The 25,929-nt window shown below is 40.2% G+C and overlaps 3 protein-coding genes across 3 annotated transcripts; 2 read left to right on the top strand and 1 right to left on the bottom strand.

Annotated features, from left to right (window-relative positions):
- Window positions 1-387: 387 nt before the first annotated feature.
- On the bottom strand, window positions 388-5,994 carry LOC102078928 (uncharacterized). The gene is made up of 4 exons (XM_005454911.3): window positions 5,860-5,994; window positions 2,630-3,265; window positions 2,379-2,489; window positions 388-2,011 (listed from the first exon to the last, which is right to left on the bottom strand). The coding sequence occupies exons 2-4, from the start codon at window positions 3,242-3,244 to the stop codon at window positions 1,040-1,042; spliced, it is 1,698 nt and encodes a 565-aa protein (XP_005454968.1). The 5' UTR covers window positions 3,245-3,265; window positions 5,860-5,994; the 3' UTR covers window positions 388-1,039.
- An 8-nt stretch (window positions 5,995-6,002) lies between these two features.
- On the top strand, window positions 6,003-11,770 carry rnps1 (RNA binding protein S1, serine-rich domain). The gene is made up of 7 exons (XM_003450114.5): window positions 6,003-6,131; window positions 8,901-9,047; window positions 9,144-9,323; window positions 9,437-9,542; window positions 10,836-10,989; window positions 11,083-11,224; window positions 11,341-11,770. Coding segments are annotated over exons 1-7 (837 nt in total). The 5' UTR covers window positions 6,003-6,129; the 3' UTR covers window positions 11,447-11,770.
- A 722-nt stretch (window positions 11,771-12,492) lies between these two features.
- Window positions 12,493-25,261, top strand: LOC100706837 (arf-GAP with dual PH domain-containing protein 1). Its single transcript, XM_003450069.4, has 11 exons — window positions 12,493-12,815; window positions 14,617-14,747; window positions 15,189-15,280; window positions 16,901-16,983; window positions 21,495-21,607; window positions 21,811-21,957; window positions 22,302-22,385; window positions 22,794-22,856; window positions 22,973-23,044; window positions 23,222-23,450; window positions 24,942-25,261. Exons 1-11 carry the CDS (start codon window positions 12,725-12,727, stop codon window positions 24,968-24,970), a joined length of 1,134 nt encoding a protein of 377 aa, XP_003450117.1. The 5' UTR covers window positions 12,493-12,724; the 3' UTR covers window positions 24,971-25,261.
- The last annotated feature ends 668 nt before the right edge of the window (window positions 25,262-25,929 follow it).

Below are 25,929 nucleotides of genomic sequence, written 5' to 3' on the forward strand. Positions count from 1 at the left end.
ACAGGGATTATTTTACACTATCTATCTATCTATCTATTTCGCTTTATGCTACACAAAGAAACTGCCAGTTGTAGTGAAACATGATCACTAGGAAGAACTTAATAGGAGTTAAGTTAAAAGTTGTCAAGTTAAAAGACATTGTCAATGTAGTATGTGCATGTTTGGCCCTGTGTGGATTAGAGAAAATCCAAGATAAATTCAAACTGCAAAGAATTCTTGATTTTTTTTAAGTCATTAAAGATGTATGCATTACAATCATTCCACCCTGAAAAAAAAAAAAAACACTTCAAAGAAATCATTAAAAGCCCAATTACTACCCATCTATGCCCACGATGACTACAACAATCTATGCCCACTATGACTACAACAGTATACAGCTTGTATGGCTAAAAGCACCTGATTTTTTTCTGTAAAAAAAACAAACAAAGTTTTACAGAAAGAAACATTACCAGTAATTTTTTTTAGCATAACAGTGAAAGTGTTGTCTTCTTCCTTTACATTCAAAATAAGGCAGACACCCAAAACTCATCACCAATCTACATGGCTAAATACAAATACCTACCACAGAAAAAAATATACACACATCTGATTTTGTCCTGAATCGCCCCTTGTAAGAATTACGTTTTTTTTATTTAAGCATTCTCAGTTTCATATGTTAGCTTGTCATCTCTAACATAGTGAAATGGAAGCATGCTTTGGATCGTAATAAGGTCCTTATGTTTTTTAATCAGTTTGCCCAGATGTATGAAAATTAACAGTTGATAATGCCAGTCATGGTGATATAAGATAAACATGTCATTTAAAATGTGAGAATTATTTAATCGTTGCCTGTAGTAAATACAAATTATAACATTTACTAAAAGATTGTAATCAGTGTATTATATTGCTGATTGTACCCTCTCCCTTTGGAAATAAATAAAAAAAATTGCTACATTGTTTATTGTTATATTTGAAAACATGTTCATAATGCTACAGTTACTCTAAAAAAGTACATCAAAGCCCTTGTGGTCCTCAAACAGTGCGTGGAATCTAAAGCTATCTATGGTCCTTCCACTTTGATAATATTAATCTGCTGATCCTGTGAAGGGTGGTCCGAGTTCAGCACTGGTTGAGTGGAAACGCTGCAGTCCTGGAAAGTCCTTGTTGAGCAGCTGCTTTGGAATTCCGATGTTTTACTCTCTAATGCTCTGAAAGTCTGAGGATGTGACTGTATGCTGTATGTGGAGACATAGGATTGTGTGTAGGGAGGCATGAGTGCTTGACTGGTTTGCTGAATATATGCAGCTGAATAAGGTTGTGTTTGAGAAGGGGTGTGAGTAAGAGGAAGGCTTTCAGCACTGCTACATGGTGGAAACCCATTCATGCTTGTAGGACTGAGTCCTGGCAATTTAAAGGCCTCCACATTTTCTAAACCTTCTAAAGAGCTGTAGCTAGGCTGGGTTTGGCTACACTGAGTGTAAGTGCCTTGACTAAAACTGAAGGTGTCTTGGTTAAACGAGGTAGAGGCAGAAGCTGCTGCCAAAGCAGAGGGTGAAGGAGTTTTGTTTTGCTGCTTTTGAACACCGCTACCGTGACCCATTTTGGTTGCAATGGTCTGTAGAGTGTTGAGGATCTGCTTCTGAATTTGGGTCTGCTGCGACTGCTCCCTCTCCAGACGGCACTGCTGCTCTACAAGCATCTTCACTGCCAGGCCCAAGCTGCGCACTTCAGAGCCCAAACTCTGAATCTGATCCTGGAAACCACTTCTGACTCCAGCGTCCTGGGCTGCCTGCTGAGGACTCGGGTTCCCTTCAGTACGAGAGGCACCCTGACTCACAGGGGCCTGTATGCGGACAACAGCGCCCCCGGGAGACGCAGATGTTAAAGGTGCTTGCGGCCGGTTAGAAAGACGAATCCCAACTCGAGGAGGAGGATGAGGGGGAGGAGGAAGGGAACGAACAGATAGCCCTGGTCTCTGGGTGAGAGAACGTCTAGGAGCGCTGCTACTTCCAGGCTGATTCCCTGTAACAGTCTATGTAACATTGAAAACATTTAATTTAAAATGGTGTTCATATTGCAGTCGTACTAACAAAAAGCTCAACAAAAGACAGTGTTTGTACGGCCAGGCTCACAGACTCAAATCAGAAAATAACCAAGATTGTTTTTTCAAGCAAAAATTTACCAAATACAAAACACAGAAATGTTTTAAGAGAAATATAAGTGGCAATAAAGAGTATAAAGACCCGACCATACCACTCCCATCAGGTGACAGTAAAAATTGTGTAAGGACAAATAAAGCCTGTGATTTAACAGGTACTCTCTGATGGTGATAAACTCACATCTTTGTTTAGTAAAAGGGATTAAAAAGCTAAGTGTTAGCTAAAGCTAAATTATCTCACCTTTTCAGTGGTCAGATCGTAGGTTTCAGGTGGCTGTGACACAGCATTCCTCATGTCAGCGCCCTGGACACTTGAGGGATCTCTCCTTAACAATGACGCCACTGTTGAAAACTGGTGACAAACAACGTATGAAAGACTGAATGATATTTGGAGGCTAGTTTATGGTAATTTACACAGATTCCATGCACCTGAAGACAGTAAATTTAAATGTTACAACTGTGATTATGACAAGTACACTAATGCTTAGGTACCTTCAATCTGTGTGACAATGCTTTATCCAAAAGTCTCTTTCGAGCTGCCAGCATTGAACTAGTGGCTGGAGAAGGTGTGACTCTCCGCTTCACTGCTGGCGTGGAAGTCATAGCACTGGTTTCTGACCTTGGTAGAGTGGACTGGGGAGCTCTTTGTTGGCTCTGCTGTGCGAGTGACGTGACACTGACAATCTGGATATCATTTTCATCCTTATGTTCTTCAGGTTTCTGTTCTTTCCTGTTGCCTCCACTGGTTTCCCCGGAGGAAGAGCCCTCTGAGTTGGTGGGAGTCTGTTTAGCAAAGTCAGCAGCAGCTGCAAAGCCAGGACGTTGAGATGAATCCCGTAATAGGTTTCGGATTTGAATGTTACTCCAGGTCTGCTGTACTGCTCCAGTTTGAGCTTGCACCTGTGCTGGTGATGTGCTACTTCCAGGCTCTACAGGTCTCACCCTCCCTGGCGGCCTCCCCTGGAACTCTCTCAGGAACAAGTAGATGGCCTGAGCGGAAACCTTAATGTTCTCCAGCTCCAGCACAGCTTTGATTTTACGGAAACTCAGGCCAGCCTTCCGCAGCTCTACCACTTTGTGCTTTGCAGCATCATCGAGCCGGCCCATGGTGAATTCACCTGTTCTCACCTGTCATAAAAAAGTGAATAATAATAAAGAAAAGTGGGATCTCTGTAACAATGTTAGAGGTGTAGGGTAACAGCAGCCCTGGCAATAGCTTTGAAATAAAAAAAACCTAAAAATCCACATACAGTGAAAAAGTATTTGCCTCCTTTCTAATTTCTTACAATCAGGAAGGAAGTAAATACTTCTTCATAGCACTCTTCATAGCATGTAATACACATATAATAATATAGTAAATTGTAATTATCCTCTTTGGAGCTAAAACAGGCCAACCAAACACGTGAGATATCAATGGAAAGCCCAGGATGTCCTCTATTTAATACATTAGGACTTAGTAGTGTAGCTCAAATAAGTCAAAACACATAGACCAAAAACAAATGTCCATTATAGAGGAGGATATATGATTACCTCACCATCTATAAACATACATATATACACATATATATATATATACATACATATATATATATGCTCTGTCCCCACTGCTGTTCTGCATAGGCCTGAACCCCCTCAGTGAGATCATTAACAAGACTGGGTACGGATACCGACTACGAAACGGAGCGGTTGTCAGCCACCTCCTGTACATGGATGACATCAAGCTGTATGCCAAGAGTGAACGAGACATCGATTCACTGATCCACACTACCAGGCTATACAGCAATGACATTGGAATGTCATTCGGACTGGAGAAGTGTAGTCGGATGATAACAAAGAGAGGGAAGGTAGTCAGAACTGAGGGGATCGAACTACCAGAAGGCAACATTGCAGACATAGAGGACAGTTACAAGTACCTGGGGATCCCGCAGGCGAATGGGAACCATGAAGAGGCCGCTAGGAAAGCTGCAACCACCAAGTACCTGCAGAGGGTCAGGCAAGTCCTGAGGAGTCAGCTGAATGGTAAGAACAAGATCCGGGCCATCAACACCTACGCCCTGCCCGTGATCAGGTACCCTGCTGGGGTAATAGGCTGGCCAAAGGAGGAGATAGAAGCCACTGACATAAAGACAAGAAAGCTCCTGACCATGCATGGAGGGTTTCACCCCAAGTCCAGCACCCTGAGGCTGTACGCTAAGTGGAAGGAAGGGGGCCGGGGACTGGTGAGTGTCAGCACCACAGTCCAGGATGAGACAAGAAACATCCACGAATACATCACGAAGATGGCCCCAACTGACAGCGTGCTCAGTGAATACCTCAGGCAGCAGAAACCCAAGAAAGAGGAGGAAGGCGAGGAACCATCATGGAAGGACAGGCCCCTGCACGGTATGTACCACCGGCAGATAGAGGAGGTGGCTGATATCCAGAAATCCTACAGTGGCTGGACAAAGCTGGACTGAAAGACAGCACAGAGGCACTAATCATGGCAGCACAAGAACAAGCTCTGAGTACAAGATCCATAGAGGCTGGGGTCTATCACACCAGGCAAGACCCCAGGTGCAGGCTGTGTAAAGATGCCCCAGAGACAATCCAGCACATAACACAGGGTGCAAGATGCTAGCAGGCAGGGCATACATGGAACGCCATAACCAAGTGGCCGGCATAGTGTACAGGAACATCTGTGCAGAGTATAACCTGGAAGTCCCGAGGTCAAAATGGGAGATGCCCCCAAGGGTGATGGAGAATGACCGAGCTAAGATCCTGTGGGACTTCCAGATGCAGACGGACAAAATGGTGGTGGCTAACCAACCGGATATAGTGGTGGTAGACAAACAGAAGAAGACGGCCGTAGTGATCGATGTAGAGGTTCCGAATGACAGCAATATCAGGGAGAAGGAACACGAGAAGCTGGAGAAATACCAAGGGCTCAGAGAAGAGCTCGAGAGGATGTGGAGGGTGAAGGTAACGGTGGTCCCCGTGGTAATCGGAGCACTAGGTGCGGTGACTCCCAAACTAGGCGAGTGGCTCCAGCAGATCCCGGGAACAACATCGGAGATCTCTGTCCAGAAGAGCGCAGTCCTGGGAACAGCTAAGATACTGCGCAGGACCCTCAAGCTCCCAGGCCTCTGGTAGAGGACCCGAGCTTGAAGGATAAACCGCCCGCAGGGGCCAGATGGGTGTTTTTTTTTATTTTTATGTATGAATATATATATATATATATATACACACACACACATGTATGTATATATGGAGGGACAGAGAGAGAGAGAGAGAGTATTTAAACTGTTGTAAAAAAATAAAAGACATCACCATGTGAAGCTCTTTTATAAACAGTACAAAATCAGGAAACTTCTCCTGTCGGAAATGTGGCTGTCATAACAAAAAGATCAACTTACTGGCTAAACAGAGGAAACTGAAAACACTGTCAATATCTTACATTATCATATAAACATGAAATAAAACCAACCATAAATCCAGCGTATAAAAAACAGGTTTTCTTTTATTTCTTCTTTTTGTAAGTTCTTCTAGGAACAAGGCTGTGTGCTTTTTAAATTTAATTAAAATTTCCTCAAGAAGAAAAACATATTAGTGCAGGATTATTTTTATTTTTTTTAAAGGGCATTTTATTGCTGAGTGAGAAGGTAGTGCTGTACAGTAACTCCGTGTTAGCTGCGCGGGGTAAGCACCTCAGCTAGCACAGTATGCTTAGAAAGTGATGCACTCACTTGATCCAGAAGAAGGAAGCTCGATCGATGTTTCCTGTTCGGTTATTTCATTTCACGCAGCTCGACGAAACAACAAGGTTTTTCCACGAGTGCGCTGGGTCGCACACGCGCTCACTTACAAACTCACATTTTATCGTCAAAAAACGTAAAATAAACAAATGAGTTGTAAGTGGCGCTCAGATGGTCACGTAACTTCCGCTTGTCGTCATCACCGTGCGACGTTTTCTCAGGCCGCAAGTGGTCGAACTGCGCCTAGCTCCTTTGAAAAACATGTAAGTTTAACCTTTTATTTCTCTTCAGTTGAGCTGTTTTTTTAAACCCGAAAACCTATTTAGGCGTATGCGGAAAATTATGCGACATTTTCTAATCGCAGTTGAGGTCGGTTTTGGGTGAAACAGCAGCTCGTGCGTTGCCTTCTCCTTGTTTGAATGAAATTCAATGGCGGCGGGTTCGTGCTCAAGATGTTAGATGTGAAGTCAACTAGTTTACTTTAATGATTATTTTCCCTTGATAAACAATGTTATTATGGGAATTTTACTATAAAAATCTAATAAGAAAACAAATAATTCAAAAACAATTTTAATAATTTCCGTTAATTTCTGTTTGTCAATACAAGGCATGAAGAGGCTTTGTTTTACATATATATTGGAGATTTTTTTTCTCCCACAAAATTTTGCTTATATCGTAATAATTTAATCCTGCACGTGACAAATACCTACCAGATTATAAAAACGTAGAGGAAGTGATGGTGGATGAGTTTAAAACCCCACGGTCAAGAAAATTAGACGGGCAAGGCTGAAATTGTTTAGACATATGCAGGAGGAAAAGAGTAAGATCATAAACAATGTTCATAGATGTAATGAGGAGAACATGTGGAAGGTAAGAGCAGAAAGAAGAAAGCTCAAATTAAATAAATAGGTATATTAAACATGCAGACATACCCTGGAAACCTAAACTAAATTGAACTGAAAACGAAAATAAAAACTGAAGAAAACTGTAGTAGCAAAACATAATGAAAAATACAGCACCTGAATGACTCTGATATTAGTAATATAACATTACCCTTCATTAACCTTAAAACTCCTGAAATATATAAAAGAATAAATTTTAACCGGCATTCAAGAAAAGAAGACATCCATAGACACCAAGCATTTAAATGTTCCAATATCAGACCAGGTATTACTTAGATGTATAGGCAGAATTAAATTGCATACTTGTTAATGAAAAATAAATGGACACAGAAGTGGCAGCACAGAGGTGCAGTGGTTAGCACTGTTGCTTCAAAGCAATAAAGTCCTGCCATTGAATGTACTGGCTGGCTGGGGCCTTTCTGTGTGAAGTTAGCATGTTCTCTCCCTGTGTCTGAGTGGGTTCCTCCCACAGCCAAAAAACATGCAGTTAGTGTGTTACTGTGGTTAGGTTAATTGCAGGAAGGCGTTTTCTTGCATCCATGGCTGATGTTTCTAAATTGGCCATAGATGTGAATGTATGTGAATGGGTGTCTGTCACTGCCCTGTGATAGGCTGTCTAGGTGTACCCTGCCTTTTGGCCTGTAACAGCTGGTATAGGCTCCAGCAGTTGGTGAAAAATTAAAGAAAAATTAAAGCTTGTAGAGAAAATGGGTCAATTTATAAAGATTTAAACGTATATCAAAAGGATGTTCTAATTCTAGATCGAGAGATTTGAGGCTGCTTCTCGTCCTGAATAGGGCTGCCACAAACGATTATTTTGATAGTCGACTAGTCACCGATTATTTTTGCGATTAGTCGACTAATCGGATCATGCATCCATTGGACGTAAAACTACAGCTTATTGCACCAGCAGCATCTGCTCTTATATAACATTAGCTTACAGTTTTAAGTGTTTAGGGTATGTGCTAACTAAAAATAAAGACAAGATGATAGTTTATTAAATTTAATGAGATTTACAGATTGTTTCGGTAAAGTTTAATAAACTCCTTGCTATCTAAAATATAACGGGACACCGGAGTATATTCTCGAGCATCTCACACTTCTGATAATCAGTTGTCTGCTTGACTTTAATTAAGCCGTGTATAAACTATAACTTTAATCTCAGCCAAACCGATTTACTCAGGAACAAATAAAATACTAAAAAAAAGGCCAAACAATAACATTTTTAAGTTATCTAAGTGACTTATATATGTTTAACCTGAGTAGCGAAAGACGGTGGTGGGTTTGAAAACGATTTGCCGGGAGTCCGGTGTTCTCACGGGCTCTAGTGAGCCTTGCCCCCGGCTAGCTATCGAGCTAGTGGGTAACAGACGTCTCCGAAAACGTCGGAGCGCTTTTGAAAATATGCGGTGTCTTGATAAACTGAGCAGATATTTGAGGTTTACACAGCTACATTCTCGCCTGAAAATATGTTAAACGTTTATTTTGTGACCCAGAAAGATTAATAAGAGTAATATTAAAACTAACTAGCTGCCGCCATTGTTGAAAACTGAGCAGGGCCGCGTTATGAATTCTGGGACACTGCTTCTTCTTCTTCGGAGTGTAACGGCAGCTGGCATCCTTGTACATGCAGTGCTGCCATCTTCTGTTTCAGTCCGTTATTACACTCTTAAATCCTACTACTTATTCCTGCGTCTTTTGTGATCTTACAAAGCTTCAAACGACGCGTCGACTATTAAATCAGTCGTCGACGATTTTGATAGTCGACGTAATCGTGACTAGTCGACGTAATCGTCACTAGTCGACTAATCGTGGCAGCCCTAGTCCTGAATGTTTAGAGTATTGTAAGATTAGAAAAACTTGTATTATTTCCTCTGTGCAGTTAGTTGTTATTTTGTTCAGTAACTACCTAACAGAAAACATATGACCTAAGATACAATTTATTTTATGTGTGAAAAAAAGCTTTTATCTTTAGAACTGTGAAATATGTTTACCTCTATTTTCTTTATTTTTTACTAAATGCTTAATTGTAAAGTTATTTATTTGCAATGAAAATAATCTTAAGTGGCAATTTTGTGCTATTTTTAATGTAAACATATCATAGTAACAGTGGCTTTCCTCTCATCTAAGGGCACCCTCACCTACAAAGCGGAAGGAGGACGAAAAAACAAAAGACAGAGGCAAAGAAAAGCCTGGAACAAAGGAAGGAGATAAGGATAGAGGACGAGAGAAAGCAAGGAAACGCCGCAGTGCATCCACTGGCAGCAGCAGCAGCAGGTTTGCCCTCTTTTAATGGGATCCTTTATCCCAGTGTTGAAAATAAAAATCTGTCCTCTTTCCTTATATATTTCTCTTTTTATTGATTGTCAACAGATCTAGCTCTTCTTCGAGCAGCAGTTCTGGTTCCAGCTCAGGTTCTTCAAGCGGATCCAGCTCGTCTGGTTCCAGCCGCTCCGGCTCTTCTAGCTCCCGATCCTCTTCGTCTTCCAGCTCCTCGGGTTCTCCGAGCCCCAGCCGCAGACGCCACGATAACCGTCGCCGCTCCCGCTCTGTGTAAGTCTCGTCATCTAAAGCAACTGCTTGTTAATTGTGCACAATGATATGTTATATGTTCTCTTGTTTGAGCCGTGATAAGGTTATTTAGTGTTTTGCTTGTGATTTTCCAGCTCTAAAACACAAAAGACCAGAGATGACAAGGAACGCCGGAAAAGAAGCCCAACACCCAAACCAACTAAAGTTTACTTAGGGCGACTCACCAGGAATGTCACCAAGGTTGGTTTTTATAGCAAAAGAGAGACCCGAGGACCGCTCACACTGGAGGGGAAAACAGGCGATAACACACTATGCAACTGAGGGTTGAAATTAAATTAAATTAAATTTATTTAGCACTAAATTACAACTATAGTCGGCTCAAGGCACTTTATATTATAAGGTAAAGACCTAACAATAATAGATAGAAACCCCCAATTATTAGACGACCCCTTTATATTGATAGATAGAGGGGGTATTTTGATATCAGTATAAATATACTGATATATTGTGTTGGCGTTTGACATAAATGGAGACAGAGGAAACGTCCTTCAACCATGTTATCGGTGGTGAAATTAAATAGTTTGTCCACCAGAGGGCACACTGCAACTTTCCTGTTGGCAACAAATCAACCAGGTGATCTAGAGTCCATTAGAGTGTAAACAGGTAACCGACAACTTGTGACAGTAAAACACATTTGTGACTGCACTTTTCTTAGTAAGGATCTTAAATCGCCAATTATCAGTACTGATCTGACAAATCATACATCGGTTGGACTTTAAAGCTATGGCAACATGTTGTTACTGAATTTTCTACATTCCTCTGTAATACCAGCTGCACACCAGTACAGTACTTTAGCCTAACTTACAGATAGTTGCCTAAAAGTGAAATATGGTTGTTTTGGGGCGTTACTTATTAGTGACAAAATTCCTGATGTGCAAATCAGAACCCTAAGTGTGTATGTTACAGCTGTCAGATTGTTCCTGGTAAAAGTGTCTCATCTTTTACTGCCCTTTTCAGCTTTTTTCTCTAACAAGCTTTAGTTTAAAAAAAAAAAAAATGTTTGACTGTTTATTTTCCCTAGGCTTCTCTGGGTTTCTTCTTCACTTGCCTTTTTTCCACTTGATATTTATACATCACTCTGCATTTTGTAATTCGTTTTTATTAAATAACTGCTCTCCTCCACAGCATGTTTTTGTACTGTCTTCCTCCCCTCACCCCAACTGGTTGTGGCAGATGTCTGTCTTTCCCTGAGCTTAGTTCTTCCAGAGGTTTCTTCCTGTTAAAAGGGAGTTTTTCTTTCCCACTCTAACCAAAGTGCTTGCTCATAGGTGGTAATCCTATTTCTCTATATTTTTAATAAGGTCTTTACCTTGCAATATAAAGCACCCTGAGACAGCTGTTGTTGTGATCTGGCACTGTATAAATAAAATTGTATTGAAAATAAAACCTTTCCGTACATAATGTAATTATTTTAATTTCATATTTCTGAAACACAAAGGTTTTTATGTTAACAGCTATGTGTTTGTTCAACAGGAACATATCCAGGAAATCTTTTCTACTTATGGGACAATCAAAGCAGTCGACATGCCAATGGACAGACTCCACCCGCACCTGCACAGGGGCTGTGCTTATGTGGAGTTTGAGACCCCCGAGGAGGCCCAGAAGGCACTCAAACACATGGATGGAGGTATGTGGGTAGTTCTGTGGCTTCGTCATGGAAGATTAATCTAGACAGACTTGCGTTCGTGTTGGGTAACTCTTTGTTGACTCTTAATAATAGGTCAGATTGATGGACAGGAAATCACCGCTTGTGCTGTGCTGCCTCAGCGAGTCCGCCCTCCACCCCGTAGACCATCTCCACCCCGCAGAATGCCCCCGCCACCACCTATGTGGCGTCGCAGCCCACCGCGCATGAGGAGAAGGTACTATGAATGATTTGACCAGTTACTGTTTCCATTCGTGTTTGACATTTGGTTTTTTTATCAGGCCTTCTTGCCCTCCCACACGTACTTCTTGATTTATCTTTTTCATCTTGCAGGTCCCGCTCCCCAAGAAGGCGATCGCCAGCACGCCGCCGCTCTCGCTCCAGATCTCCCGGTCGCAGGCGTCACCGCTCTCGTTCCAGCTCCAACTCCTCTCGATAGACGGGTTTTCGTACTGTACGCGATCTCTCATGGTGCCAGAGATCAAATCGGCTTCGTTTCTTGATTCCTCAGTATTCATGTGGGCTCAACAGAATTCACTCATCTGGATTGTAGCCAACATGGACATCTCTTTAATAGTGCTCTTTGTGCAACATTTTTTTTCCATGTTTTGTATAAGTTTATTTCGGAAAGCTAGACCAGTATGTGTCTTTTTAGGTTGAGCTTGCTCTGCATACAGATCTACCAGTCTTTCGAGTGTGTCTTCTTTTTACCTTGTCTTCAATTTTTAGACATTTTGAAAAATAAAACTTTAACAATGTGAAAGACCCTGTTTGTGGATTTTGATGGTTCGCCTTGCCTTATTAATGTTTAATATGTGTGCCATACTGTTATTGACCATTTCCTAATGGTTCCTGTTTTAAGAGCACAGGCATTACAGCCACAGGAAAAGAGAAAGGGACAAGGAAAGAGGCCTTTACTGACATTCGGGGTGTGGTGGAATAATCCGTTTTGCTTAGGAAGGTTCCTGCCTGAGTGACATCACCCAGAAGCATCTATGTGACAACATAAAGTCAAAATTTCTAAATAATGAGGAAACTTTCCTCATTACTTCCTTTATTGCCTCCTTCAGCATATAATTCCTGGTATAGATGGATGGGTTTGTTAAAAATAGACCTATTTCTTCACAAATTTCCCTTTTCCTATGAAATTTTCCATCATGATCATAGTAAATTTCATGCAGTCTTAATCTTTAACAGGAAATGGTCGGGTGAAACGAATTTCATTGATGATGATGTCCAGTAAACTGCGCCAGTGAGTCAGCTTACACAGTACCTCTGTACAGTCTAATGGAACAGTTCTAAAAGAAATGCAGTTATTAGTTATTAAGTTTGTTAGTAGATTTGAATGACTGATCTGGCAAACTAAATTTTGCAGTGAAGTAAATTAGCGAGGAAGAGGTCAAATATGGGTGTATCCATTCTGCGAAAGTCTCCATTATGACCACTGGAGGTCTCCCTCCAAATAAACAAAGAAGACTTGTGCTTGCTCTTTCAGTGTTTCAGCATCTACACAACCCTGATCGTGCTTCATTTTTTTTCTTCTTCTTCTCATCGAGCCACCACCTAAAACGCCGCTCCTGTTTGGCCAAGCGCGCTGCGACGCCCTGCGAATTTACTTCAGTGCGTCCGGCCACAGTCTCTGGGCTACTTTCTATGCAAGACAGCTGGAGGATTTTAGGGGCTGATCAGGCGTCGGAGCAAAATAGGCTAAACTTAAATGACTTCCGATCACGAAATGATAAGACAGCGTGTGAAAGCGCTTCTGGACAAACCTGGGAATGGGAACTGTGCCGACTGTGGAGCTGCAGGTAGGCTGGAGGAGCGGAGTCACTCTCAGATGCTGGACATCCAGTTTTAAGAGTGTTCATACATTCTGTTGCAATCCCAACCGAGACACACGAAAGTAATTGCTTCAGTTTCTCTTCTCGTACAGTTGTGACATGTGTGAGATAGTTGACATAATGAAGATTTTCACACTGATGCAATACGTTTGTGAGTTCAACTCTCAGCCGGAGGTTTTCAGTATGAAAATTTAATTTAAACTGGAAACAGAGGAAATATTTTTTTAATTATTTTTTTTTACTGTTCGTTTGTTGCAATACGTTTGTGAGTTCAACCAATACTCTCAGTCGGAGGTTTTCAGTAGTTTCAGTATGAAAATTTAATTCAATTTAAACTGTAAACAGAACAAATATTTTTTTTAATTATTACTATTTTTTTTACTTTTCATACTGAGTGGCCAAATAGGTGTTTATATCCGTGGTTGGTTTTCTTCTTCAGCATGCAGACATGTGGTCACAAACCCTGAGGAACACACCTAGTTGGTTAACATTAATCAAATCTGCAGCTCAGTATATGAGAGCAAGCATGCATTTTCAAAAAGGTGTGGCTTGTGAAATTTACTTTCACTTACCTACTCTGCAGCCTTCAAGATTAGGCTGCAGACGAGCACACGCATCCTATTAAATAACCAGCAATAAACACGGCTGCAGTTCTCTTGGAGACCTTTCTTTCAGCTCCAAGTTTTGAACAAACTCATACATTTTTAACTATATTTTTAGGCTCTGTGTGCATTACACTTTCTGTGCAGAATGACTTCAGTGTTAGACCGACTGGCTAACCACGCGGCAGCATCTTGTCTCAGTGTTACAGATGCACGTTTTCGCATGTGCACAGTTTTTAAATTATGCTAAAGGAAGTAATCGAGCTCTTTGTTCTCATGCAGTCTTCGCAAGTATGCGGCTTTGTCTTTCTCAGTGACGGTTTAAAGGCTGCTGAATGCTGACACCAATCTTGTCCCCTCAGTTCTGCGGTTCAGTTACAAAATAACCACAATGGCAGGTGTAATACAGCCTCACACTGGTCAGTGTAATGATGCTAAAAACTAGACTTCGAAATATGTCTGCATCTCCTCACACCTTCACTGTATTATAACCCTGCTCAGGGTCTGTTCTCTGTACTAAATTTAAAAACATATGTGACGTTAGTGGTGTGCAGCTTGTCATACTGCATGAGTTAAAAAAAAGAGAGTGTGTAGTATATATAAAACTCTGTGAAGTTTAAACCCTCGCTTAAGCATTCACGTTAAAGGTGAATGTGATGTGTATTTATGCATCTATTCCTACATACAAACACGTACTCAAAACACAGGGTGGTGATATAAATACTGAAGATTTAGGCTCCCTAAATTTAGGTCCTATAAACAAGCTTATTGTGCACTAATAACTTCCTGTGTATACTATAGTGAGCATATGTGGAAATCTATTTATGCGGTGCGCTGATCATCTGTTATGTTAAAGACGAAGAGGCAGAATGGCCGAGAAACAAGAAACAATCAAGATTTTTTCGTTAGCTTGACTTAATCTTGTTATGCTTCTGCCTGTGCTGATTTCTGTTCTTTCTCAGGCGACATTTGTAACATATTTGTGTTTATTTAAAATCTTTATCAACTACAGCAGTGGTTGTTCTGTTTGCCTGTGATAACCACTTTTTTCAGTTGCTATATGGAGCCATTAGTGTCTGTCAGGAATTTTTCAGTGTGGCAGTTACTTAAGGTAAAATATTTGTGTGTGTGTGTGTGATCATACACCTCTTTATCCTGCATTACAGGCCCGGAGTGGGCATCGTACACCCTTGGCGTGTTTGTGTGTCAAAGCTGCTCAGGCCTCCATCGAAACATTGCTCAGATCAGCAAGGTCAAATCTCTTATTCTGGATCCCTGGAGCCCTTCTGAGTTGGAGGGTGAGAAACCCAGTAGAAGATCCTCTGTTTGGTAAGAGGGGATCAGCCATCAAGCTTAAAATGACATCTCATTCAAGCCCCACTGTGAGCAGCTATCTTTCTGACTCCCACTCTTCCCCCTGCATCTCTGCTTGAAAAAAATAATAAAGGTCATCTATATCAATTGAGCTTCATCTGAAAGAAATGGGCCAGCAGCTGACAGACACAACCAGCTTCTTTGTGTGCGTATGCAAAGGCGTGTCTGTGTATACCTCTCTGCGTGCTGAGCAGCGTCCTCAATTTTAAATACGAAGACAGAAAAGTGCAGCAGTCAAACTTTGGGCGCAGAGTCAGCCAAACTAACACTGAGCTCCAAACACTGTATTTAATATATCTACAGAAAGCTGTGAACACAAACAGATATTTCTTATAGGGTGGTGTTTTTTCCCCCTCCTCCACAGTTTATGGACTCTGTTGGTAACGATGCTGCCAAAGCCATATATGAACAGCTAGTTCCTGCCTTCTACTACTGCCCCACCTTCAAGGATTGCACGTAAGTAATCCATCCTCTTTTGTTCCACTTTATGTTTGAGTCACCTCTAAATATGCAATCATAATGTAAAGAAAGTACACCCTCTTTCACTTCGAAGGTTTTACATATCGGTACATAATAAAAAATATTATGTTCCTCAGCAAATCTTGAAATTTGGTAAATACAACCTCAGACGAGCTACAATACAGGTCATACTGTACTGTGTCATTGTATATTTAACAAAGATTAAGCCACAATGCAGAAGCTGTGTAAAAGTATAACCTTAGGAATTGAGAGGGAAGGTAGCACACAGGTTCTACTAATCAAATGAACTTGATTGATTGATCATCAGTATATGTGAGCACCTCAAACAAAGACGTTTTGGCAGCTTGTTGTTCTGGATCATTCAGATATGCATTGACACAATGCCAAAGATGAAAGGCATTTGCAGTGATGTTATAGAAGCAGTTGTTGCTGCCCACTAGTCTGGAAAGAGTTATGAGGTCATTTTCCAACATCATTCTAGAGTGAGAACGATTCTTCACAAGTGGAAAACATTGTAAGACCTCTTGCCAACCATGTTAAATGAGAGTAGAAAATTAGAAAAATAAAATAAATATGGCTAAATATGGCATAAGCCATGAAGGGTCGCCTTCATGGCTTATGTTTGCAAAGTTGCATCTGAGCATACCAGAATTCTTCCTGAACAATACCTTTTGGAGAGATGAAACCAAAAGTCAAAAGTGTGGCCATAATGCCAACAACTATGTTTGGTAAAAAATAAACGCAGCACCTCAGCACAAACACCCCAAACCAAAAGTTGAGCACAGTGATGGGGTGATGATCATAATTTTAACACTGGCTAAGGACCAGACTATTTTAATTGTGCCTTGATATGTAAAACCTTTAAATTGAGAGAAGGTTTCCTTTTCCTTATTATGACTGAAACATGGATAAGCACAAAACAGTGGGATATGACAGAAACTGTGTACCTTTTCATTTTTAGTAATTAGTAATTAATTGAAAACTATTAACACGAGTAAATTTCTCTCTATATAGACTGTAAATTAATTGTTATTTTATGCATAGACAGTAAATATTAGCGATGGCACCTTTAAGTCTGCAGCTGTTGGGAAAATGGATGTCTTCATTAACAAGTGGTTTTGGTTTGGCAGGATGACATGCAGAACTCCTCAGTGATAAGAATGCCCAGTTCCTGTAGTATGAACAGGAAGCAGCAGTTGAGGGTTTCATGAGGGTTTCTTCTTAACTGTTCAGTGATATAAATAACAATTTTGAACAGCACCACAGTGACCTGTCATGTCAGAAAGTCTAAACGGGCATGTGTTGTGTTTTGGAGGGGTGACTGAAAAAATACAGAAAATGGAAAAAAAGAGAAGAATATGACGCCAAAGAACATCACACACCATCTAATCGTTATTATGTTTGAAACAGGACAAGGGAGACACAAATGATAATTACAAGATGATGAGGTCGTATTTGATAGATGTTTGCACAAAATGAATCCCCGAGGGTCGGCATCTGCGCAAGTTAATGAGATGTTTACAACAAATTAGCTGAGGCATGAAGTACACATCAAACCCAGGCAAAGCTGAGTGTCTAACAGCTGCCGTTCTGCAGGGTCCTGCGGGATCAGTGGATCCGAGCCAAGTACGAGAGGAAGGAGTTTTTGTGCGTGGAAAAGCAGGAACCCTACTCGGCAGGTAAGAATACAACGTACCTCTGCACAGTTATACCCTTTTACATGACCAAGAGAAGAAGTATTTCTGCGTCTTACGCTGCACCACCCATTCAGTATTGATTGAATCAGCAAGAAAGCGTCATCTATTAACCCAAACAATGATCGAGGACAGAAAACACCCCACTTTACCACCTCCACTTAAAGTAATAATTCAGTATTTTGGGAATAAAGAAAATAATTGAAGGGCATAAAAACAGAAATTAGATGTATCAGGTTAATTGGTGAGATGTTGGCAGGTGCAGTTGTTGCAGGAGGTGCTATGTGACTTGGTAATGGCATCATACTTTCAAAAGGTGTAATAGGAAATAAATAACCATGGTCCACTAGGCACCATCACCCAGTGTTCATTTACATAGCCCAGCCCAATTAGTCCGCTGTTTAGAAATAGATGGTGTGTCAGCGTGGCTTATGTTGCAGAGACAATGAGGGTTTGTCACCAAGTGAAGAAAACGTTCTTTTTCTGTCCTCCGGATTTGTCCTTTTTATTCTCGTTTCTCACTAATTACCAAAACACCCTTTTCTCATTTTAGTTTATCTAAATTCAAACTTAATGTGTGAACACTTATCCATGCCTTTTGTGCTGAATCATCTCCCTTTCATAATGGACGTCTGGCTAATTGCCCAATGCAGTCTCATAAGAGACAAAGAAGCACCAGTGTAAACCAGACTCAGCTAATCAATAACGGATCCCTCTGCCACTGACTGGCAATGAGTGTGCAAATGCTAAGACTGGACTTTTATGTGATTTTCGCATGCACGAATGTATGACACAGCTAAGATTATGATGCGAAGATTATGTAGTGTTTCCAAAGTAATGTTCTCTTATTCACTTCTCTGAATAATATGGACACACCCTCATTAGTGGACATTACATTAGAGTTCTCATTTCATATCATCAGTATCATCTGTTGAGTTGCACAATGGCCATGATTGTAAAATGAGGTGCATTGCACTGTAGGGTGTGTAGCAGAAAATCCCTGTGCTGTTTAAATCATGGCATAAAAATGGCTTTTTTCCCCTACAGTTTTAAGGGCAGGATGTAGTAGATTCACTACATACAAAAATAAAATGGCAAACAGAAAATCTATTTGAATTGAATCCATGCTAAAAGCAATAAAATGCACTTTAAGATATTTAAAGTAGATGATATATTTAACATTGATGACAGGAGAAACTTTATTTATATAAAAACAGAACTACAGTTATTCCATTGTTATCTTTATACATCTTTATTCTTACTAACCAATAGCTGAACAGTTGGTAACTATTATTTATATGTTGTTTTAAGACCTTTATACACTGTGCATGTATGGTTTTCACCAAACTCTATTAATCGGTGCCAAAAAAGACAGGCGCAGTTGTATTAATGACAATAAATTATTATTTATTTCAATATTTACAACTTGTATTGGATTTTGGACACTGTATGAAATGTTTAGCTACAGAATATAAATGCTGAAAATGGGCAAAAAGTTGAGGTTGAAGTGTGAATAATTAACCCAGCACTCTTTGAGATAAATGATTTAACAGAACAGAGTAATTTGAAGTATTTTTGTTGTGATTAGACCTTTTTTTCAGAGCAGGCTGTCTTGTTTTTCAGGGCAATGGGGATCTTGTATTGTGTGTTCATACCTATTTATAAGACCTTATTTAAAAGGGCCACACATAAAGGATAGGCCTACCCCACAATGTTACAATGCTGCTAAGTTCTGAGAAATCCACTCATCTCTTTAGCAACTACTCAGAGTTGAGCAAAGTCTGAGGAAATGGGAAGCTGTCAGACGTGTGTATATGTTACCCAGATAAGAAATGATGGTCACAAACCATACATACTATCAAGCTTAAAAGACTGCTTCCCCTGGTAACTTCTGTTTGGAAAACAGGAAACAGGGCAAGTTAAAGTCTGTTCAACCTGACAGAAAGCAGTTTTTAAAAAAATTGTACATTATATAACACAATACTTCAGAAGGTGTGTGTGTGTGATTGTGTCTTAGAATTTGTAGTAGAGCAGCATCACAGATGGTAGGTTCACATGCTGTAGTCCACATGATGAGGAAGCAGAAGGTGATGGGTAAAATCAACACAGTTCCCTTTTAACTAAGTCGTATGAGGTTGTCACTGGGTGTCTCTGAGGAACCTTGTGCATTTTAAAATTAGCATAAAGCTTAAGATTTGCTTTTGCTGTGTGCCAATATACAATCTGAAGTGTATTGCGCGTTGTATTTTTAGTGCTGCAGAGTAGATGTGCAAGGCAAGCAGGAAGGTTTGTAGCTGATCGCTCTGGTCTCGTGTTAGTCAGGTCAACTGAACATATTTAAAATGTAGACTGCAGATTTGAGTCTAGGCTAAAATCCTGCCACACAAATGGACGTTTGCATGCAGAAACTAAAAGTCATCTCAGTTGCAGGTAGAGAATATAAAGCCCTGTTATCATAGTCTCATGACAGTCAAACTTTGTCTCTCTGTCAATGCTCCCTTGTGTTGTGCTGTGCAGAGGTTTAGAGCATGTGGCTATGTGTGCCTGCCGTGGAGGAAGAATGCCCTCTTTTGTGTATGAGCATTGTATACAACAGCGCACATAGATTTTATGCCAAAGCATCCAGTCTTCATCTGTGCAGGATCTGGAGAGAGACGGACACTGCCATCCGAAACTCCCTTTGCTTTCCCAAGTGTTTGCGAATCTTTAACTTTCTGTTATCTCAGTGAATCATTTCTCTTCTCCTCCTCAGTTCTGTTGTTGTGGAAGGTTTGACCCCATCCCAGACGTGGAAGAAAACAGGTTCAGGTTCATAAGTTATTGATGAAGCTATTGCTCAGCCACAGCAATAGGTTCTATTTGTGACTCAAAATGCATATTAAAGTAGGAAAGTGAAGAAAGATGCAGGTGTACCATAATTCTAGGTACAAATGCCCTGTATGAAAGCAGTTCTGTATAATTTTTTGGCACATCCTCCTCTTATTTTGAAGCCTCTGGCCTCAATAGCATGCAGCAGCATGAGGTTAAATACCGAGGTGCTTTTTTTGGGTACAGTTTCTTGTGGAGGAAGTAGTTTTTGTTGTTTCTGACGAATCAATGTAATATATTACTAGGAACACATGCAGCTATTCATATCCAGTCAGATTTCCATTTAATTTGGATTGAGACCGTTTGCTTACGTAGTATGCACCCTTAAACACTTGGCTGCCTGATCAGCCTTTTGAGTGCTACATGTAACAATGGGGAAACTTTGTAGTTCAGGTGTGACTATGGCGATTGTGTTGTAGCATCACAGTGTTGCTAGAGTAACAGCTGTTTTTTGATTTCGTACCAACCAACCAGGATCGAGCTCTCTGTTAATTGGGTGCGTTTTATATTTACTTAGTGTTTCAGTTTTATTTGTCTGCATGAGAATAATGTTATTGCGGTTTTGTGTGTGGCCATGGTCAAGGATAGGACCATCTACTACTGTGTGTGTGTCTATGTGTTTGTGGGGAGGAGAGAATAGGTGAATGATTGACATGATTATTTAGGTAGGACTAAAAATAACTGGACTCATTCACTGCTCCCGATTGTTCAGTTACAGCTATAAAACAAACGTGCTTAGTGTGTGTGCTGGCATATTTGTTTCAGTCATTTTCAGGCTTGTAGATCAGTAGAAGCTTAATTATTTATGTATAGTGAAAGGCATTACTGAGGTTCTAAGAACAGTGGTCACAAATGCTAAAAGGGTACACACACAAGCACAACGTCATCAGTATGTCTTTCAGTGGCCTCCACCAATGTTGTTACTGGTTACACGGTTAAAGAGCTCTGAAGCTCTTCAAGGGATTGTGTAATAGGTGTTTAGTGCACTCACAATTCACCGGATGAGTAACCACACAACGTGGTTGTGCAATAATATAACTTATGTTTTCTTTAGCATTTGGATTAGTTTAAACGTATTTAGCAAGACAATGTGGGTTTAGGGATTTCCATGCTTGCTTTCTGGAACTAAAGTGTCAGCTATGAGTGTAAGGCGGCATGAGTCAATTTTTTTTTTTTCCAGTGGCAAGTGGATATAAAAGCTTTGTGTATTGTGCAATTGCTGCAACTCTTCAGAACAATTACTGTCTAAATATACCAAAATAGTAGGAGTTAACTGGCAAAGCAAAATAAACTGTATACTTTTAGATTTTATTTGAAACATAGCATGAACATAAGTGACAGGAACTTTACACTCGTCAGAGGGTCAGAAACAAAGGTCCAAAATGAATGCCAATGCTACAGTATATGCAGAGAGGCTATCATTGTTTTATAATGTAAATGGATCAGCCTTAAAGGTGACAGTTTTCTTTTTGCTCTAAACCACACAGTGCACATTTATCTCTCTGATTATCAAGTTAATAACAGTTTGTTTATTTGTCGACATTTCTTAGATGTGTGTCTGAGATTTTCAGCATTAATAAAAGTTGTTTTGCTTTTACCCCCAACCTGTGTTTCTCTCCTCCTGGCAGGCTACAGAGAAGGGTTTCTGTGGAAACGTGGCAGAGACAACGGACAATACCTCAGCCGAAAATTTATTCTGTCCGAGCGAGAGGGCGTGCTTAAATACTTTAACAAGCATGACGTGAGTTCTGTCTGTTTTGCTTACACTCTGTCACTTCATACATGTCCCGATTTTTCTCTTTGTAATATATGAAGTCGTGTAAATAAGGAGCCTGTGTGTTTTGGCAAATGTGGTTATCTCCTAGTCTACAATTGGTTAATAATGTGCAAAAACAGCCTTGATAACGGCGAGAATGTTTCACAAAAAATCTTTACTTTCTGCAGGCCAAAGAGCCTAAAGCGATTATGAAGATCAATACTTTGAATGCCACTTTCCAGCCGTCCAAAATGGGCACTGCCCATGGCCTGCAGATAACCTACTTAAAGGACAACAGCACTAGGAATGTCTTTGTTTACCACGAGGATGGAAAGGTGAGCTGACACGCCCCGTTTGGTGTTTCAGATGGGAAATCATGAGCTCGGGAACGTTAATGTGTCCCTCTAGAGGAAAAGGTTGGCAATTACAATTCAACATGTAACAAATTTACTTTGGTAAGAGCTTCACAGGGATCAGTCTACATGGTATACTGTTTAATTAAAAATGGTTAACAATATATTTCCCAATAGCTTAGTTTCTTAGTTTCAGATGGTTTTCTTACAAAGCATTTTTAATAAGTTACCTTGTTGGTGGAGTTAATTGGAGATGGGACCAATGGTTTAAATGACATGATAATGTGTAACTTAGCCATTATACTTCCTTATGTCCTTCTCTAAAGGAAATAGTGGACTGGTTCAATGCCATCAGAGCAGCTCGATTGCGCTACCTGCAGGTGGCTTTTCCTCTAGCTCTGAACTCTGAGGTGAGTAAGTGCTCTCACGTTTGGGCTCCTGCATGAAGGCAGCTACAACTTTTCCTTTTCTTTTGAACTTGTTATTATTAAGGTAATATTGCACACAATAATGGCATCTTTTGTGCTTCAGTCTGGTTGCTGTACTCATGATTTAAGCTCATGTAGAGGTTTGATTTAAACCTTTTGCAGGAGTTTTTAACTTCAGTACAGCTCGGTAAACTGTATTCATTTCTAAAATGTCTAATTCAATTCAATTCAGTTTTATTTATATAAAACACTAAATCACAACAACTTCTCAATGTGGTTTAACTGCAGTAGTCAGTTTAATATAAGCATGCGCACATATACAGTTAAAAAAGAAACAAACAAGAAATCAAATGTTTTCCTGATTGAGTATGTTTCTTTTTCTTTGTGCAGCTTCTGCCAAAGGTAACCAGAAACTACCTAAAACAGGGCTACATGGAGAAGACTGGTCCAAAGGTGATTTTGTTTTGTGTAGATAAATTGCCGATCATATATCACAGGAGAAAAATAAAAGAAAAAAATCACAGCGATGCCGTCAAGATGACTTCGATGTCTTGTTTTCTGTCCTGCAGCACACAGAGGGCTTCAAGAAGAGGTGGTTTACGATGGATGACAGGAGGCTCATGTATTTCAAGGATCCACTGGTAGTAAAGTTTCACCAGTAAAACATATGAAAAGCATTTTAATTACACACTGTGACCAGCAGATGGTGCTGTGATGTTTCTCTACAGTCAATTCTTGTGCAAGTAGCCTTTAGTGCTTTGTTTTGTGTGTTTTTATACTTTAAGCTACATTAAAACTGCTTCTCTCTCTGCTTGTAGGATGCCTATGCACGTGGTGAGGTCTTCATCGGTAGTCAGGAAAATGGCTACATTGTGCTTCCCGACCTTCCTTCCACCACCCAGGGTCACCATTGGCCATTTGGAATAACAATAGTGACCCCAGATAGGAAGTTCCTCTTTGCATGTGAGACCGAAGTGGAGCAGAAAGAATGGATCACTGCTTTCCTTACAGTTATTAACAGACCAATGCTGCCTCAGGAGTATGCAGGTTAAAATAAAAAAAGTTACAAAACATATACGGTGCTGTGCAAAAGTCTCGAGCCACCCCTCATTTTTTTTATATTTTGCTAGGAAATGTGCAAAGATACAAAGAAGTGCTGTGTAAATAGTTATCAGGAATTGTTTTCAAGGCTTCTTTAAGGATGTTCAAAGCTCTTCTTTGGATGTTGGCTGGCTTTTGTTCCCTTCTTTGTCGAGATGATCTCACACTGACTCAGTAATGTTGACCTCCGGGCTCTGGGGAGGCCAATCCATGACTGATACTGTCCCATTGTGTGTTTTCTATCAAAAGTATGCTTTTACTGCACGTGCAGTGAAAAATGAAGCTGCTGCCAGTCTGACAATTTCTAGATAGTATTGCATGGTGGATCAAAATCAGATGGTACTTTTCTGTGTTCATAATTCCATCGTCCATCCATCCAAAGATCCTCTTCTGCTCATCCTTATTAAGGTTGTGGGTGGACTGGAGCAGGTATAGGGCAAGAGTCAGGGTACACCCTGGACAGATCGCCAGTCTGATGCAAGGCTCATATTTCCATCAGTTTTGACAAAATCTGAAACACGACTGGCTGAAATACGTTCCCAAACCATGACAGAGCTTGGTTGTAGAAACTTACAGTTCTTCTCTCCCGACTTTCTCTGTACATAATGATGAAGATTTCAACCAAAAATTTCAAATTTCATCACTCCATAAGACCTGTTGCCACAGATTTTAAGTCCAGCTCTTGTGTAAGTTGGCATACCTCAGCTTTTTCTTCCTTTTTCACTTCCTTAAGAATGGCTTCTTGACAGCCACCCTTCCACTGGGATTATTTCGGATGAAGCTTCAGCAAACAGTAAATGGATGAAATGAAGATGCAGGTGCTTTTTCAGGTCTTTGCTGGATTTCTTAAAGACATAAGTTTCAGATCCTGTTCTTCTGCTCTAGAAAGGTTTTTTATACTTACAACTTCTTTTGTCCTCAACATATCGAGATTTCTCAATTTTTTGATATGAAGGTATACCAATTTTTTATCTTAAAGCTCTTTGGGAATCACCTTATTAGTGCACAAATACTATTTTATATCTGTCAAACTGTTATCTTTGGCATTTGTTAAGATTCAACAAACGAAATGGTAACAAATTTTAAATTGGTTCTAGTCTGTTATGTGCAGAGACAACACTGGCTCATGTCCTAAATGCCTTATAATACTTGAAAGAGTAACAGGTTAGTCTTGAATGATTTAGCAAAACAAAACATAAGATATTCTTCAGGTCAAGAACAAGACCTGGACTTACAATGAGTGAAAAAGCAGCTGATGTCAAAAGAAAATCTTTAGAAAGAGTGAAACAAAGTCGGGCTCCTTGGAAGCAAAATATAAAGAAATAAGGAGTGGCTCAAGACTTTTGCACAATACTGTAAATCGTTTTTTAATACGTAGAAGAACGTGTCACTATTTTGTTCACTCATTTGGCTCTATTTTTTTCTCCTTTTCTACAGTGGAGGCATATTTTAAGCACAAACCGTGATGAGGATGAAGAACTTGGTGCAGGGTGAGGAATATAGAAACTGCCGCTGGAAGAAGAAAAAAACCTTGACATCTTGTAATAGAAGCACTTACGAAAACTGAAGGCTCACATAGAAAAGAGCCTCACGGTGATACAGCTTTGATTATTTGGCATTCCAGCAGTTACCCTTTTGTCTCTGCCCGTCGTCTTCGTCAGCCTCACCTACATGATGTGCCAGACACGTTTCGTGGGGAGCCATGAATGTTAGCTAACTCATCTGCTATGTGGTCTGACTTACTTTCATACTTGAAACAGGACAGTCACACTGAATGTGCAGAAGCATGTGTGTGTGTGTCTGTATACCTTGAGTTAGAACTGTTGCTGCTCGCGAGATTTCAGTGTAGCGTTCTGTTATCAGTAACAAGATTACATTTCAGACGTATGAACTGCAAGTTTCTGACCAATTATATGCAGACCAAAACAGATTTATCTGACATAAAACTGCATGTCAACATCATTAAGGTGGTAGACATACATTATTTTATATTAGACTCTCTGTAAAAATATGTGTAATTCTGAATGTATTTATTTTTTTTTAAACTGTCTCATTTCCTCTGTGCCACACAGGTAGAATAAACAATTTTTGCTTTTTTTGTTAACACACATGTAATTAATGTAACAGCTAAGTACTGCCTAGCCTTACTGCTTCTTCTATTTTATACAAGTATTTAAATATTTCCTTTATGTCATGGGTTATTATCCAGCAGAGGGAGACATAGGAAAGGCTTTAGACTGAAAAAGGCTCCAGCGGCTTAACTTCATCAAACCAGTGATTGCTGGTCTACACTTTAAGTGATTTGTGAAAGCAGCCCTGGGAGAAAGGCACAAGGAGGTTTGAGCACTACTTTCATTGGACTGTCGCACATTTTGCTCAAACCTGAAGAGCTGACGTCAATCAGCGTGAACACGCACATGCTCTC

The sequence above is a fragment of the Oreochromis niloticus genome, linkage group LG4 (genome assembly GCF_001858045.2).
Source record: "Oreochromis niloticus isolate F11D_XX linkage group LG4, O_niloticus_UMD_NMBU, whole genome shotgun sequence".
In the NCBI taxonomy this organism is placed as follows: domain Eukaryota; kingdom Metazoa; phylum Chordata; class Actinopteri; order Cichliformes; family Cichlidae; genus Oreochromis; species Oreochromis niloticus.

Bases quoted from the DNA above. Each gene is read 5' to 3' on its own strand.
- LOC100706837 (XM_003450069.4), top strand. From the start codon at position 12,725: ATGACTTCCGATCACGAAATGATAAGACAGCGTGTGAAAGCGCTTCTG. The intron at 12,816-14,616 runs GTAGGCTGGAGG...CCTGCATTACAG, and splicing joins TGCCGACTGTGGAGCTGCAG to GCCCGGAGTGGGCATCGTAC. The intron at 23,045-23,221 runs GTAGTAAAGTTT...CTCTGCTTGTAG, and splicing joins TGTATTTCAAGGATCCACTG to GATGCCTATGCACGTGGTGA.
- rnps1 (XM_003450114.5), top strand. The intron at 10,990-11,082 runs GTATGTGGGTAG...TCTTAATAATAG, and splicing joins ACTCAAACACATGGATGGAG to GTCAGATTGATGGACAGGAA. The intron at 11,225-11,340 runs GTACTATGAATG...TTCATCTTGCAG, and splicing joins CCACCGCGCATGAGGAGAAG to GTCCCGCTCCCCAAGAAGGC.
- LOC102078928 (XM_005454911.3), bottom strand. From the start codon at position 3,244: ATGGGCCGGCTCGATGATGCTGCAAAGCACAAAGTGGTAGAGCTGCGG. The intron at 2,490-2,629 runs GTACCTAAGCAT...GTTTGTCACCAG, and splicing joins CATTGTCACACAGATTGAAG to TTTTCAACAGTGGCGTCATT. The intron at 2,012-2,378 runs GTGAGATAATTT...AATGTTACATAG, and splicing joins ACGATCTGACCACTGAAAAG to ACTGTTACAGGGAATCAGCC.